The sequence below is a fragment of the Hypanus sabinus genome, chromosome 7, assembly GCF_030144855.1.
Source record: "Hypanus sabinus isolate sHypSab1 chromosome 7, sHypSab1.hap1, whole genome shotgun sequence".
NCBI lineage: Eukaryota > Metazoa > Chordata > Chondrichthyes > Myliobatiformes > Dasyatidae > Hypanus > Hypanus sabinus.
The window spans coordinates 105,373,794-105,388,705 of NC_082712.1; the positions used below are offsets into that span (position 1 = coordinate 105,373,794).

Consider the following 14,912-nt stretch of genomic DNA (forward strand, 5'->3'; position numbering starts at 1 on the left):
ATACTTTGCTTTAGTATTCACTACGGAAAAGGATCTTGATGATTGTAGGGATGACTTGCAGCAGACTGAAAAGCCTGAGCATGTAGATATTAAGGAAGAGGATATGATGGAGATTTTGGAAAGCATCAAGTTGGATAACTGGGATTTACCCCAAGCTACTGTGAGAAGCGAAGGAGGAGAAAGCTGAGCCTATGTCGATGATCTTTGCATCATCAATGAGGAAGGGAGAGGTTCTGCAGGATTGGACGGATGTGGATGTTGTTCCTTTATTCAAGAAAGGGAGTAGGGATAGCCCAGGAAATTATAGACCAGTGAGTCTTACTTCAGTGGTTGGTAAGTTGATGGAGAAGATCCTGAGAGGCAGGATTTATGAACATTTGGAGAGGTATAATATGATTAGGAATAGACAGCATAGCTTTGTTAATGGCAGTTTGTGCCTTACGAGCCTGATAGAATTTTTGGATAATGTGGCTAAACACGTTGATGAAGGTAGAGCCGTAGATGTAGTGTATATGGATTTCAGCAAGGCATTTGATAGGGTACCCCATGAAAGCCTTATTGAGAAAGAAAGGAGGCATGGGATCTAAGAGTACATTGCTTTGTGGATCCAGAACTGGCTTGCCCACAGAAGGGAAAGAGTGGTTGCAGATGAGTCATATTCTGCATGGAGGCCAGTGACCAGTGATGTGGCTCAGGGATGTGTTCTGGGACCCCTACTCTTTGTGATTTTTATAAATGACCTGGGTGAGGAAGTGGAGGGATGGGTTAGTAAATTTGCTAATGACACAGAGGTTGGGGGTGTTGTGGATAGTGTGGAGGGCTGTCAGAGGTTACAGCAGGACATTGATAGGATGCAAAACTGGGCTGAGAAGTGGCAGATGAAGTTCAACCCAGGTAAGTGTGAGGTGGTTCATTTTGGTAGGTCAAATATGTTGGCAGAATATAGTATTAATGGTAAGACTCTTGGCAGTGTGGAGGATCAGAGGGATCTTGGTGTCTGAATCCATAGCAAAGCTGCTATGCAGGTTGACTCTGTGCTTAAGAGGGCATATACTGCATTGGCCTTCATCAATCGTGGGATTGTGTTTAAGAGCCCAGTGGTAATGTTGCAGCTATATAGGATCTTGGTCAGACCCCACAGAGTACTGTGCTCAGTTCTGGTCGCGTCACTACAAGAAGGTCACGGAAACCATAGAATGGGTGCAGAGGAGATTTACTAGTATGTTGCCTGGATTGGGGAGCATGCCTTATGAGAATAGGTTGAGTGAACTTGGCCTTTTCTCCTTGGAGTGAGAGGATGAGAAGTGACCTGATAGAGATGTACAAGATAATGAGAGGCATTGATAGTGTGGATTATCAGAGGCTTTTTCCCAGGGCTGAAATGGTTGCCACAAGGAGACACAGGTTTAAGGTGCTTGGAAGTAGGTACTGGGGAGATTTCAGGTGTAAATTTTTTTACAGAGAGTGGTGAGTGTGTGGAATGGGCTGCCAGCGGCGGAAACAATAGGGTCTTTTAAGAGACTCCTGGATGGATATATGGAGCTTAGAAAAATAGAGAGCTATGGGTAAAGGCTAGGTAGTTCTAAGGTAAGGACATGCTCGGCATAGCTTTATGGGCCAAAGGGCCTGTAGTGTGCTGTAGGTTTTCTATGTTTCTATGTAAAGAACGTTGTTTGAATTTAAACATGTGCCACTAAAAGTAAACGGACTGCATTTAAACTATTTTGTATGTTTAAACTATGTAGAAACACCTTAAGACAGTAGTGGAATTGAACGGGTTGTTGGCGATGTAACAGTGTTTTGCTAACTGTGCTGCCTCACTACCATTGCACATATATTCTCCACATGTTCCCAAGTTAAGCTCTTAAGTTCTTGCCTAATAGCATCATATTTTGCTTCCTTCCCCACCCCCCCCACCAATTAAATACTTCACTATATCATCTGCTCCTATCATTGTCCAAGAATATACTAAAGGTCAGGGAGTTCTGGTTACTGTCTGAAACGCTCACCCCTCAAAAGATCTATCACATGTCTAGGTTCATTGCGTAGTACCATATATAGAACAGCTTTTCCCCTACACAAGAGATTCTGCAAATGCTGGAAATCCAGAGCAACACACACACAATGCTGGAAGAACTCAGCAGGTCAAGTAGCATCTATTGAGAAGAATAGAAAGCTGATGATTCAGGCTGAGACCCTTCCTCAGGACTCAACTCTGGACATCATATCTCCTCTAGCAGTGACCCACCCACTCAGTAAGTACTCCCTCAACAACATCCTCCCTGTGATACTTTCCCTGATATCAATACCACTCCACCATCTCTTTTACCTCTCTTCCTTTTCATTTTGGAACTTCTAAACTCTGAAACATGCAGCAGCTATTCATGCCTGTGACAGCAAATTCTCTGTAATAGCCACAATTCTGTAGATCCGTGTACTGACCCTTGATCCTGAAACTTCTGCATTAAATTTCAACTCATACAATTGACTATATTCATGCCCTGTCCATGCCCATGCTTGTTCATAGTCTCACTACATATTGCATTTACCTTTACTACAGCTCCATCTTTTGACCTATCACACTGATACCTATCTCCATGTCTACCTAGTTTAAATACTCCCCAAAAGCTCTAGCAAACCTGTCCACCTTGAGTTTATGTGTAACCCCTAATTTTCGTACATGTTTTGTACAGAAAAGATCTCAATGATCTACAGACCTAAATCCCTGAGGAACACTACTAGTTACCAGTAGCCAACCCAAAAAGGATCCCTTTATTCCCATTCTTTTCCTTCCACCAATCAGCCAATGCTCTATCCATGCTAGTATCTTTCCTGTAATACCATGGGTTTTAACTTGTTAAGCAACATCAAAGGCCTTCTGAAAATCCAAGAACACAACATCATCTGGTTCGTCTTTGTCTATCCTACTTGTTATTTCTTTAAGGAATTCCAACAGATTTGTCAAGCAAGATTTTTCCTGAAGGAAACCATGCTGACTATGGTCTATTTTATCATGTGTCTCAAAGTATCCTGAAGCCACTTCCTTAACAATCAACTCCAACATCTTCTCAATCACTGAGGTCAGAGCAGGAAAAGGAACATTTAGACTTGAACTCTATATCTCACTTTTAAAATCACAGCAACAACTCCCCCACACTTAAATCTAGCTTAATCGCAAGACAACTTACAATGACCAATTGAACATCTGGTACATCTTTGGACAATGGGAGGAAACCGGACCACCCAGTGGAAACCATGCGCTTACAGGGAGAGAATACAAACTTCTAACTGGCAGTGCAGGAAATTAATCTCCAAATTCAGTCCCCTTGTGTTGTCATAGTGTCTTAAAAGGGCTGTAATATCCTAGTCCCAATCACATTCTATTCCTTGAGTTCAGCTGCATTACTTGTTAGGTGTCTTGCAATGAAATGAACACAATCTAATGAAACTGACTTTCCTTGCTCCCTGTCATGTCACTCCGTCGTGTCACTGACCCTCCTCACTCTGTCATGTCACTGAACCTCCTCACTCCCCGTTGTGTCACTGACCTTCCTCACTCGTTGTGTCACTGACCCTCCTCACTCCCCATCATGTTACAGAAAGCAGCATCTATCATTAAGGACCTTCACCTCTTCTCATTACTACCATCTTAGAAGATTGAGCCAGATATTATTCAAAAACAGCTTCTTCTCTTCTGGCGTTAGATTTCTAAATGGTCCATGCACCCATGAACACTACTGCATTATACCTGTTTTGTTGCACTATTTATTTTGGAATTTATTATAATTTTATGTTGTTGTACTGTTGCTGCAAAACAACAAATTTCAAGTCATATGGTTCAGACTTTGATTCTGATTCTAATCTATCCGAGATGATACTAAATGTATCTGTCTCCAGCCCCCGCTCCCATTGTGTGTTATTATCCACCTTGGATTTCATGTTCATAAAATTATTATTTTTAATACAATCTCACCACATGGTGTCATCCTCATGAACAACCTCCCCCGCTGGAATGAATGACCCTCTGTAGTAGCATGGGCAGCTGGAAGGATCCACACATTTCCCAGTATCGTCCATGTAAGTTCCCTCAGCACAACCGCACCCATCAACCAGCTCAAAGTCAACCTCACATGTTCTGTCTGGTGTGGCCAGCGACTGACAGGTACGGTGGCAGTTGGTCATGTTGTAGCTGTAGACAAGCGTTTTTGGACAACTGATGTATTTTGCTGCAATGTCAAAATACAAGTTGAGGAACTCCCACAACCAAAATTAAAACTATAAAACAATAATTCTTTGAAAAGTATTTTTGATGTCAATTATGAAAGCATTTATTTGAAACAGCTAGTCATTTACAGGTTGAGACATGTGGGCAGAAATGAAAAAGAGAAAATGCAATGCCCATGGAACCTAGATTCCAAGATGCTCTACACTTAGCGTGGTTCAAAGCCAAAGCCCTTTTTTCAGTTGGACCTCCACTTACAAATCAGCCTGACCTCCAGTTTGGTAAGAGGCATTCTAAAGCAGATCAGAGATCAGGCTAGTCAGATATCTGACCCCAGGACGGATTAGGTGTCATTAGCTTAATTAGTTCAGACAAAGAACCTGTTCCTGTTCTATACTGCCATGCATTCCATGTCCTAGGAATATAAATATTATTGAAAGTGGAGATTGAGCAATTATGAGGATGTATGAAAAAGTGGCTCAAAGTGTACAAAGCCTCATCAATGTAGCAGAGGATGGTCAGCCTACTCAAGGGACATCATATTGAGTTGAAGGGAGCAGGAGAAGAGATGGTACAGATCCATTCTGGAGGCAACAAAGACGTGGATGGAAGTTACAATGGTATATAAGGTGTAGAGGGTCAATAGTGGTGACCATGCACAGACATGCCAAAAGATCAGCATTAGGTCAAACCATCTGATTTAATCTCAGACTGCTGCTATCGATGAAGCTAGAAGTTGAGAAATGGTGTCTGTGAATGGAACAGGGTCTGCCTTCTGGTTACTTTCATTGTCCATGACTTTTTCTGTGCACATAGGACAGCATGTAAATTATATGGAGAAAAAAAAACAAATGCTTAACTCTGCAAATTGGTGATTAATCTGGTTACAATACAAATACTTACAGCACACATTAGCTCTCCAGTTGGAGATGACTACACCCTTGGCTGCACAAGCCTGAACGTAAGAGGAGAGGGCAGCACACATACAGTCCTCACTCTTCTCACAATTACAGCTGTCATATTTACATTGCTGCAAAACAGAAAACCTTCCTCGTCAAACACACATTCATGTCATTGAAAAATAAATATTGAACCAAGAGAAAATCCTTTAATCAGATCACTCAGCTCCAGAATCCTAAGCTCTGGTATTATCCGTGTGGAGTCTGCATGTTCTCTCGGTGGGTGGGTTTCCTTTGATTGCTGTAGCTCCTCCCCACACACAACCCAGGAATTTGCTTATTGTGAGGCTACTGTAAATTGTCCCTCTTGTAGATTGGTGGTGGTAGAAAAGATGAGCAGGAGGTTATGGTCCAACCAGAGAAAACAAAGCCCAATGTTCTATACCATTCAAGTTGCTACACAAAAGAATCTATTGGAGAGAGTGCAGGGGAGAAACTCCAAGGTATTGCCCAGGATGGAATGTTTCAGTTATGAAGAGAGGCTGGAGAGGCTGAGTTTGCATTCCTTGAGATGGAGGAGGCCAAAATGACACCAGACAGAGATATACAAAATTATGAGGAGTATTGACAGAGTATCCTCATAACAGTGGTATTTAAAATTAGAGGTCAGAGAATGAAGGGTATGAGGTCCAGAGTGGACATTGAAAAGAATTTTCTATCTAGAAGGTGGTTGGAATCTGGAATGCATTGCCTGAGAAAGTGTAAAGTCAGGTGTTCTCACAGAATTTAAGAAGTTGTCTAGTAGTCCAGTACTCCGTCATTAATCCACCTGGTCACCCCTGAAAAAGCTTGATCGATCTAGAATGAAATTACTGGGATGTGGCATTGATGAACTAGCTCTGAGAGCAAGAGGTGACTTATTGGGTCTCCATATTGTGTGAAAGTATGAGAAATAATATGAATAATAGGCAGAATATGACAATTAAGATCTTGTCACTTTAATGAACTGAGTTGGGAGCCCACTAGCAATTAATGAGCATGATATCAGCTTTCCTGGTAAAATAGCTGGAACGTCTCCACTCAAGCACAGCTGCAGGCCCGGATGGTGTCAGCCCCAGGGTGCTCAAAGCCTGTGCCCCCCAGCTATGTGGAGTACTTCACCATGTCTTCAACCTGAGCCTGAGTCTCCAGAGGGTTCCTGTGCTCTGGAAGACATCCTGCCTCGTTACTGTACCGAAGACGCCGTGCCCCAGTGGCTCCAATGACTACAGACCGGTGACATTGACCTCCCACATTATGAAGACTCTGGACAGACTTGTTCTAGAGCAGCTCCGGCCTATGGTTAGGCCACACTTAGACCCCCTCTAGTTAGCCTACCAGCCCCGACTAGGAGTTGAGGATGCCATCGTCAACCTGCTGAACTGTGTCTACACCCACCTAGACAAGTCAGCAAGCACTGTGAGGGTCATGTTTTTTGACTTCTCCAGTGTGTTCAACACCATCTGTCCTGCTCTGCTGGATGAGAAGCTGACAGTGATGCAGGTGGATGCTTCCCTGGTGTCATGGATTATTGATTACCTGACTGGCAGACCACAGTATGTGCACTTGCAACACTGTGTGTCAGACAGAGTGGTCAGCAACACTGGGGCTCCACAGGGGACTGTCCTGTCTCTTCACCATCTACACCTCGGACTTCAGCTACAACACAGAATCTTGCCATCTTCAGAAGTTTTCTGATGACTCTGCCATAGTTGGATGCATCAGAAGGGGGTTGAGGCTGAGAACTGGGCGACAGTGGGAAACTTTGTCACATGGTGCGAGTAGAATCATCTGCAGCTTAATGTGAAAAAGACTAAGGAGCTGGTGGTGGACCTGAGAAGGGGTAAGACACTGGTGACCCCTGTTTCCATCCAAGGGGTCAATATGGACATGGTGGAGGATTACAAATCCCTGGGGATACGAATGGACAATAAACTGGACTGGTCAAAGAACACTGAGGCTGTTTACAAGAAGGGTCAGAGCCATCTCCATTTTCTGAGGAGACTGAGGTCCTTTAACATCCACCGGACGATGCTAAGAATGTTCCGCGAGGCTGTGGTGGCCAGTGCTTTCATGTTTGCTGTTGTGTGCTGGGGCAGCAGGCTGAGGGATACAGACACCGACAGAATCAACAAACTTACTTGTAAGGCCAGTGATGTTGTAGGGGTGGAACTGGACTCTCTGACGGTGGTGTCTGAAAAGCGGATGCTGTCCAAGTTGCATGCCATCTTGGACAATGACTCCCATCCACTCCATAATGTACTGGTTAGGCACAGGAGTACATTCAGCCAGAGACTCATTCCACTGAGATGTAACACTGAGTGTCATAGGAAGTCATTCCTACCTGTGGCCATCAAACTTTACAACTCCTCCCTCGGATTGTCAGACACCCTGTGCCAATAGGCTGGTCCTGGACCTACTTCCACTTGGCATGATTAACTTATTATTTAATTATTTATGGTTTTATATTGCTATATTTCTTCACTATTCTTGGTTGGTGCGGCTGTAATGAAACCCAATTTCCCTGGGATCAATAAAGTATGTCTGTCTGTCTGTCTGTCTGTAATTAGGTCAATTGTCACAAAGTGAAAACGCTCCATTGACTTGTATCATACCCTACATCAAAAGAAGATACTGAGATTGTTGAAACTAAATTTGTCCAGCCCTAGGACACTGCATAAGTCCCAGAAAGCAGTACCCTCAGCCCATCCAACTCCCATTACTTCATCAATAATTTTTCTTGCCCAGGAGGTCAAAAATGGGGTGTGCTCTAATGCCTCAATGCCTCATCCTTCATCAAGGACCCCAATCATCCAGGTGCTGATTTCTTCTCACTGCAACCATGAGGCAGTTGGTACAGGAGTCTTAGGGCCCAAACCACGAGGTTCATGAACAGTTATTACCCTTCAGCCATCAGTTTCCTGAACCAGTGTAGATAACTTCTAACATTAATATGCACTGACTCCACAACCTGTAGACTCACTTTCAAGGATTTGACACTCACGTTCGCAGTATTATTTATTTACATAATTCATTCTATTTGCACATTGATTGTTTGTCAGTCTATTGTATTGAAACTTGTGAAACTTGTGGTAGTGTACGGCAACATGTACTGTACCTCACATACTTTGATAATAAATTCATTTTGACTTTGATTGCACAATATTCAGTTCAATTCACAACTCCTGCATGCCTGGACAATATTCTAACAGCTGATAAGTAACAAGAAATAATTGGGGCAGTGACTAGACACTTAAAATGCCCAGTTTTATAAGAACTCTGCCATCAAGGCCAAATCAGAGCTTGGTTATCTATAGAGGCCGTCAATATCCCCTGACATCTCCCCTCTCCAAAATAATTTCACCATCCAGGCACAGGCAGGAGTATCTTAGAATCCTTGCCTCAATACATCCAGTTCCACTACAGACAAAAATGTTGATATCATCCAGGACAAGTCAGTCCAATTGATTGGTTCCTTCAAGGTTGCATACTGCTTGACTGGGAAATATTTCTCCAATTCTTTTTTGTCACTGGGTCTCAATCCTGCATTGCCCTACCCAACTAAACTTTATAAAATGAAGTGAAGGAGATCTATTTATTTATTTATTTATTGAGACAAAACACAGAATAGGACTTCTGCCCTTCAAGCCACTTCGAGCCCAGCAATCCACGGATTTAATCCTCCCTAATCATGGGACATCTTACAATGACCAATTAACCTTTCAAACATTATATCATGGACTGTGGGAGAAACTCAGAGCATCCAAAGGAAACCAACTTGGACACATGGAGAACATACAAACTTACAGACAATGGCGAGGATAGAACCGAGGTCAGCTGTACTGTAAAGCATTTTGCAAACCACTATGCTATCATGCCACTGCCCACCTCAAGATGAGTTGGGGCTTTACCTTGATGTAGCTGATGTGGTTTTATCCATTACACCAAAAGAATTAAAACAATTGCAGCTTGATACCTGATAGTAGATGTTGGGGTCAATCTCAGAATGGCACAGAGCAAATGGGGAGTCATCAGCCAACAGCAGCCCACACCAATGTTTGGCATATTTTTCTGTTTAAAAACAAGGAGTGTTTTTAATGAAAGCAATTTAATAACTGATTAATTTGCATTAGAAATATCACCTTCACAAGCTTCTTGCAAATTTGTAGTGCAGAAATCAAGTGTGTGAATGATAATGTGTTTATCTTTCCAATCTTAAGAATAGACAAATTGCAGCAGACTTATGAAGCCTTCTGTTAGACTACCCACTGGTGCATTCTTTTGAAGACAGATATCAGAACATTATTAATCACTCATGAATGGCTCTGACTGAAACATAAGACCATATGATATAGGAGCAGAAGTAGGCCACTGGGCCCATCAAGGCTGCATCGTCATTTAATCATGGGCTGATCCAATTCTTCCAGTCATCACCACTCCCCTACTTCAACCCCATATCCTTTGATGCCCTGGCTTATCAAGAACCTATCTACCTCTACCTTAAGTACACTCAATGACTTGGCCTCCACAGCTGCTCGTGGCAACAAATTCCACAGACTTACCACCCTCTGACTAAAGTCTGTATCTCAGTTCTAAAAGGACGTCCTTCAATCCTGAAGTGGTGCCCTCTTGTCCTAGAATCCATTACCATGAGAAATAACTTTGCCGTATCTAATCTGTCCAGGTCTTTTAACATTCACAATGTTTCTATGAGATCCCTCCTCATTCTCCTGAACTCCATGGAATACAGCCCAGGAGCTGCCAGATGTTCCTCATATGGTAACCCTTTCATTCCTGTGAATCTTCTCTGAACCCTCTCCAATGTCAGTACATCCTTTCTAAAATAAGGAGCCCAAACTATACACAATATTCAAAATGTGGTCTCACAAGTGCATTATAGAGCATCAACATCACATCCCTGCTCTTATATTCTATATCTCAAGAAATGAATGCCAACATCGCATTAGCCTTCTTGACAACCGATTGAACCTAGAGGTTAACCTTTAGGGTATCTTGCACAAGGACTCCAAAGTCCCTTTGCATCTCTGCAATTTGAATTCCCTCCTCATTTAAATAATAGTCTGCCCATTTATTTCTTTCACCAACGGGCATGACCATACACTTTCCAACATTGTATTTCATTTGCCACTTCTTTGCCCAGTCCCCTAAACTATCTAAGTCTCTCTGCAGGCTCTCTGCTTCCTAAACACTACCCTCTCTTCCACCTATCTTTGTATCATTGGCAAATTTAGCCATAAATCCATTAATACCGTAGCCCAAATCATTGACCTACATCATTAAAGCAGTGGTCCCAACATCGACACCTATGGAACTTCAGTGGTAACCAGCAGTCAGCTAGAATAGGATCCCTTTATTCCCACTCTCTGTATTCTGCCAAGCAGCCAATGCTCCATCCATGCTAGTAACTTCCCTGTAATTCCATGGGCTCTTATTTTGCTAAGCAGCCTCATGTGCGACACCTTGTCAAAGGCCTTCTGAAAATCCAAGTACACCACGTCTACTGCATCTCCTTTGTTTACCCTGCTTGTAATTTCCTCAAAGAATTGCAGTAGGATTGTCAGGTAGGATTTTCCTTTCAGGAAACCATGGCCTATCTTGGCATGTGCCTCCAGGTATTCTGCAATCTCATCCCTAACAATCGATTCCAACAACTTCCCATGTCAGGCTAACAAGTCTCTTATTTCCTTTCTGCTGCCTCCCACCCTTCTTAAGTAGCGGAGTAACATTTGCAATTTTCCGGTCATCCAGTAAAATGCCACAATCTATCGATTCTTGAAAGATCATTGTTTATGCCTCCACAATCTCTCCAGCTACTTGCTTCAGAACCCAGGGGTGCATTCAATCAGGTCCAGGATATTTATCCACCCTCAGACCATTAAGTTTCCTGAGCACCTTCTCAGTCACAATTTCCACTGCACAAACTTCACTTCCCTATACTCTTGAATGCCCCATATACTGCAGAAATCTTCCACTGTGATGCAAAATACGTATTCAGTTCCTCTGCCATCTCTGCGTCTCTCATTACTATATCTCCAGCTTCATTTTGTATTAGTCCTATATCTACCCTCTACTCTCTTTTACCCTTTATATGTTTAAAAGACGCTTTTAGTATCTTCTTTGATATTAGTCACCAGCTTCTTCTCATAATACATCTTTTCCTTCTGAATGGCCTTCTTAGTTTCCTTCTGCAAGTTTTTAAAAGCTCCCCAATCTTCTATCTTCCCACTAGCTCTGGGTTCCTTGTATGCTCTCTCTTTTGCTTTTACTTTGGTTCTGACTTCACTTGTCAGCCAGGGTAGTGTCCTTCTTCTCTTTGAAAATTACTTCTTATTTGGAATATATCTGTCTTGCACTTCCCTCATTTTTTGCAGAAACTCCAGCCATTGCTGCACTGCTGTCCTTCCTGCAAATGTCCCTTTCCATTCAACTGCGGCCAGTTTCTCTCTCATGCCATTGTAATTTCCTTTATTCCATTGGATTTTATTTATATGATTTTTTAAATCACCTGCCAAGGTAAACATTGCTGTCATGTTGACTTCATGTACCAGGATTAAGAGAAAACAAAAAAATCGAAGAGATCGTCTTGCAGTTTTCTATCACGGGGCATCAGTGGGTTGCATTAAAATGAAAGCATTTTATCATTGGAAGTAGGTATGACTCATTAGACACAGTGATGATTAGAACCCATTAAATGTGGTTAATGCTCTATTATAATGAACAGAACATCCAATTCTTCCTATGCCAGGAATCTCTGATTTGGGAAATTTTGGTGTCTTGTGATTCACAAGGTTAGTACTCTGAAAAACTCATTTTATTCAACAGATGTATAGATTAATTTTTGTTGTGAATGGCGTATGTGGGGATTTGAGGGAATTATTTCAGAATGGAAGAAAAGATCTCAGTGAGAAGGCCGTCTGCTTCAGGATTTACTCGGTACACCACAGCAAGGAGCAAGGAAATCCTCTTGCATTTGTACAGAGCCCTGGTGAGACCACACCTGGAGTATTGTGTACAGTTTTGGTCTCCAGGGTTAAGGAAGGACATCCTGGCTGTAGAGGAAGTGCAGCGTAGATTCACGAGGTTAATTCCTGGGATGTCTGGACTGTCTTATGCAGAGAGGTTAGAGAGACTGGACTTGTACACGCTGGAATTAAGGAGATTGAGAGGTGATCTGATTGAAACATATAAGATTATTAAGGGATTGGACAAGATAGAGGCAGGAAATATGTTCCAGATGCTGGGAGAGTCCAGTAACAGAGGGCATGGTTTGAGAATAAGGGGTAGGTCATTTAGGACAGAGTTAAGGAAAAACTTCTTCTTCCAGAGAGTTGTGGGGATCTGGAATGCACTGCCTCGGAAGGTAGTGGAGGCCAATTCTCTGGATTCTTTCAAGAAGGAGCTAGATAGGTATATTATGGATAGGGGAATCAAGGGATATGGGGACAAGGCAGGAACCGGGTATTGATAGTAGATGATCAGCCATGATCTCAGAATGGTGGTGCAGGCTCGAAGGGCCGAATGGTCTACTTCTGCACCTATTGTCTGTTGCCTATTGTCTATACTTCTTGCTCAGTGGATGATGACACCAGCAAATAATGCAACCAACAGTGATGTCCTTCACAGTTCACGGAACTATTACTTTTACTTCTTCTTTCAAATATGATTCTATTGTTAGGCTGCATACCAATTGGAACCTGTGATGGACTGATTGGACAATCTGGCACATTGATGTCTCCAAGGAGGTCTGGAGTGGAATGTCTGACCTAGAAGCTAGGAAGCCTAGAGACAGGGTGAAAATCCATGTTCGATTCCATTTCTCACCAATATCACTGATTAAAGTGTTGAGCAAGATTGAAATCAACAAGGACAAGAGAAGATGATGAGCGGGTGACCATCTGCCTGGTCTCTCTCTTTCTCTAACTCGCCTTTGCCAGAGGAACGTACTTTCATTTAACTGGTCTCTTTCCTTCTCACTCACTGCTGCCAGAGTCTTGGGTCTTGGGCAATGCTGTTTGTGGATTGGACTCTGCAGCTCATGTTATATGTGTTTCTGGTTACTCTTTTTTTTATTGCTATTTTGTGCAAATTTGATCTGGGAGGACTAGCTCTGCAGCCTGTAGTCAATGAATGACACAGTGCTAAATTGAACTGAACATTCTGGGACTGCTTCAATGACTCTGGGGTTTGATGTTTTATATTCTGTGTGTTTCTTGCTCATTTTTGTTGCCATTCACACAACTTGTTTTATTTTTTGTATTGGCTGTTTACTGATTTCTTTGAATGGGTTCCATGGTGTTTCCTTATTTCATGGCTGTATATGGGAAGACAAACCTTAGGGTAGTATACTGCATACATACTTTGATAATAAATGCACTATGAATATTTGAATTTTAGAATCTTTCTTAATCAATATCAATTTCATACATGTAAAAACTTAATGTGATTGTGTTCTTTCCTGCCATGAATGACTACATATTTAACACTTGCCACATTGTTAGCCTTAATATCCATGTCATTTTCACCTTGACCAGGTTCAATCATGATGGTTGCACTATTGTAGCAAGATTTTCAGTTCACTTGTATGTTGTATCAGCTTACCATTTTCAACACTGAGGGAACATGGATTTTCATGAATATCTTTTTTGTCAGGGCAGCTGGCTTTGGTCTTCCATGTGTTTGCAAAGGCTGCAGCTGTTCCTTCCACAAGACCACTAGCTACTTTAAATTCATCGTTAAGTATGTTGTTGAAGTTTCCACAAAGACCTAAGAACATAAAAAGTAAATTTTACAGTGTTTGATGATTATTGAAAATGAAGCACCAGTAGCCAGTACAGTATAGTAAAGGTACAAGGAGATTGTAACTGACCACACATCTGGCCCTTGAAGAAAGCATCCAGACTTATGTAGACTTGCATCATGGGCACCAGCTGAATCCGAAGCTGCAGACCAAAGGGAGTGTGAAGAATAATGTAGAAATTTGAAGGTTTGAATATTGTGATATTGGCTGTGAAAACAGGAGGGAAATTATAGACTGAGGATCAGAAATAAATATCAGGATGATTGGAACTAAGTACTTCTAAACAAAATTAAACTAATTTTGAGCTTAAATTAAAAGCTATTACTAAATAATAATAATGTTCCTTTTTACAGCACATCTGCCTGGACAGGTTTAGCGTTCTTTTGTGTAGTATGCACATTGGATATATGAATTTCACATAATTTAACTATTTTAAGTCAAGCTCAAACTGTCAGCACAATGGCACAAGTCCTTAAATCACAGAGATGTAGAGCAGAGAAGAGGCTTTTCAAACCAGCAGATCCATGGCAACCAGTGGGTATTCATTTACACCATATCATCTCAGAACAATGTAATACAAGAATAAAAACGATAGATTGCTATATAATAAATTAACTAAGTACTGTAAAAAGAGAGGAAAAATACTGAGTTCATCATCCATTCAGAAACCTGATGGCGAAGGGGAACAAACTTCCGAAAATGTCATGTCAATGTCTTCAGGCTCTTGTACCTCTTTTTTGATGGTAGCAAAGAGAAGAGGGCCTGTCCTGGATGATGGGGGTCCTTAAGGATAGGTGACCCCCTTTTAAGGCATCACCCTTTGAAGATGTCCTGGAGGCCTGGGAGGCTAGTGCCCATGATGGAGTTGGCTGAGTTTCCAACATTTTGCAGCTTTTTCTGATCCTGTGCCATGGCTACTCCATACCAAATGGTG

General features: G+C 42.0%; 1 protein-coding gene across 1 annotated transcript in view; it reads right to left on the reverse strand.

The window, feature by feature from the left end:
- The window catches only part of LOC132397522 (mucin-5AC-like), a 98,386-nt gene that overhangs the window by 44,235 nt on the left and 39,239 nt on the right, over nt 1–14,912 (reverse strand). Inside the window, exons 12-16 of the mRNA XM_059976353.1 lie at nt 14,048–14,185; nt 13,780–13,944; nt 9,137–9,231; nt 5,126–5,252; nt 3,974–4,226 (exon numbers count right to left, since the gene is read on the reverse strand). Coding sequence (XP_059832336.1) covers nt 3,974–4,226; nt 5,126–5,252; nt 9,137–9,231; nt 13,780–13,944; nt 14,048–14,185 — 778 coding nt within the window. The remainder of the gene's footprint in view (nt 1–3,973; nt 4,227–5,125; nt 5,253–9,136; nt 9,232–13,779; nt 13,945–14,047; nt 14,186–14,912) is intronic.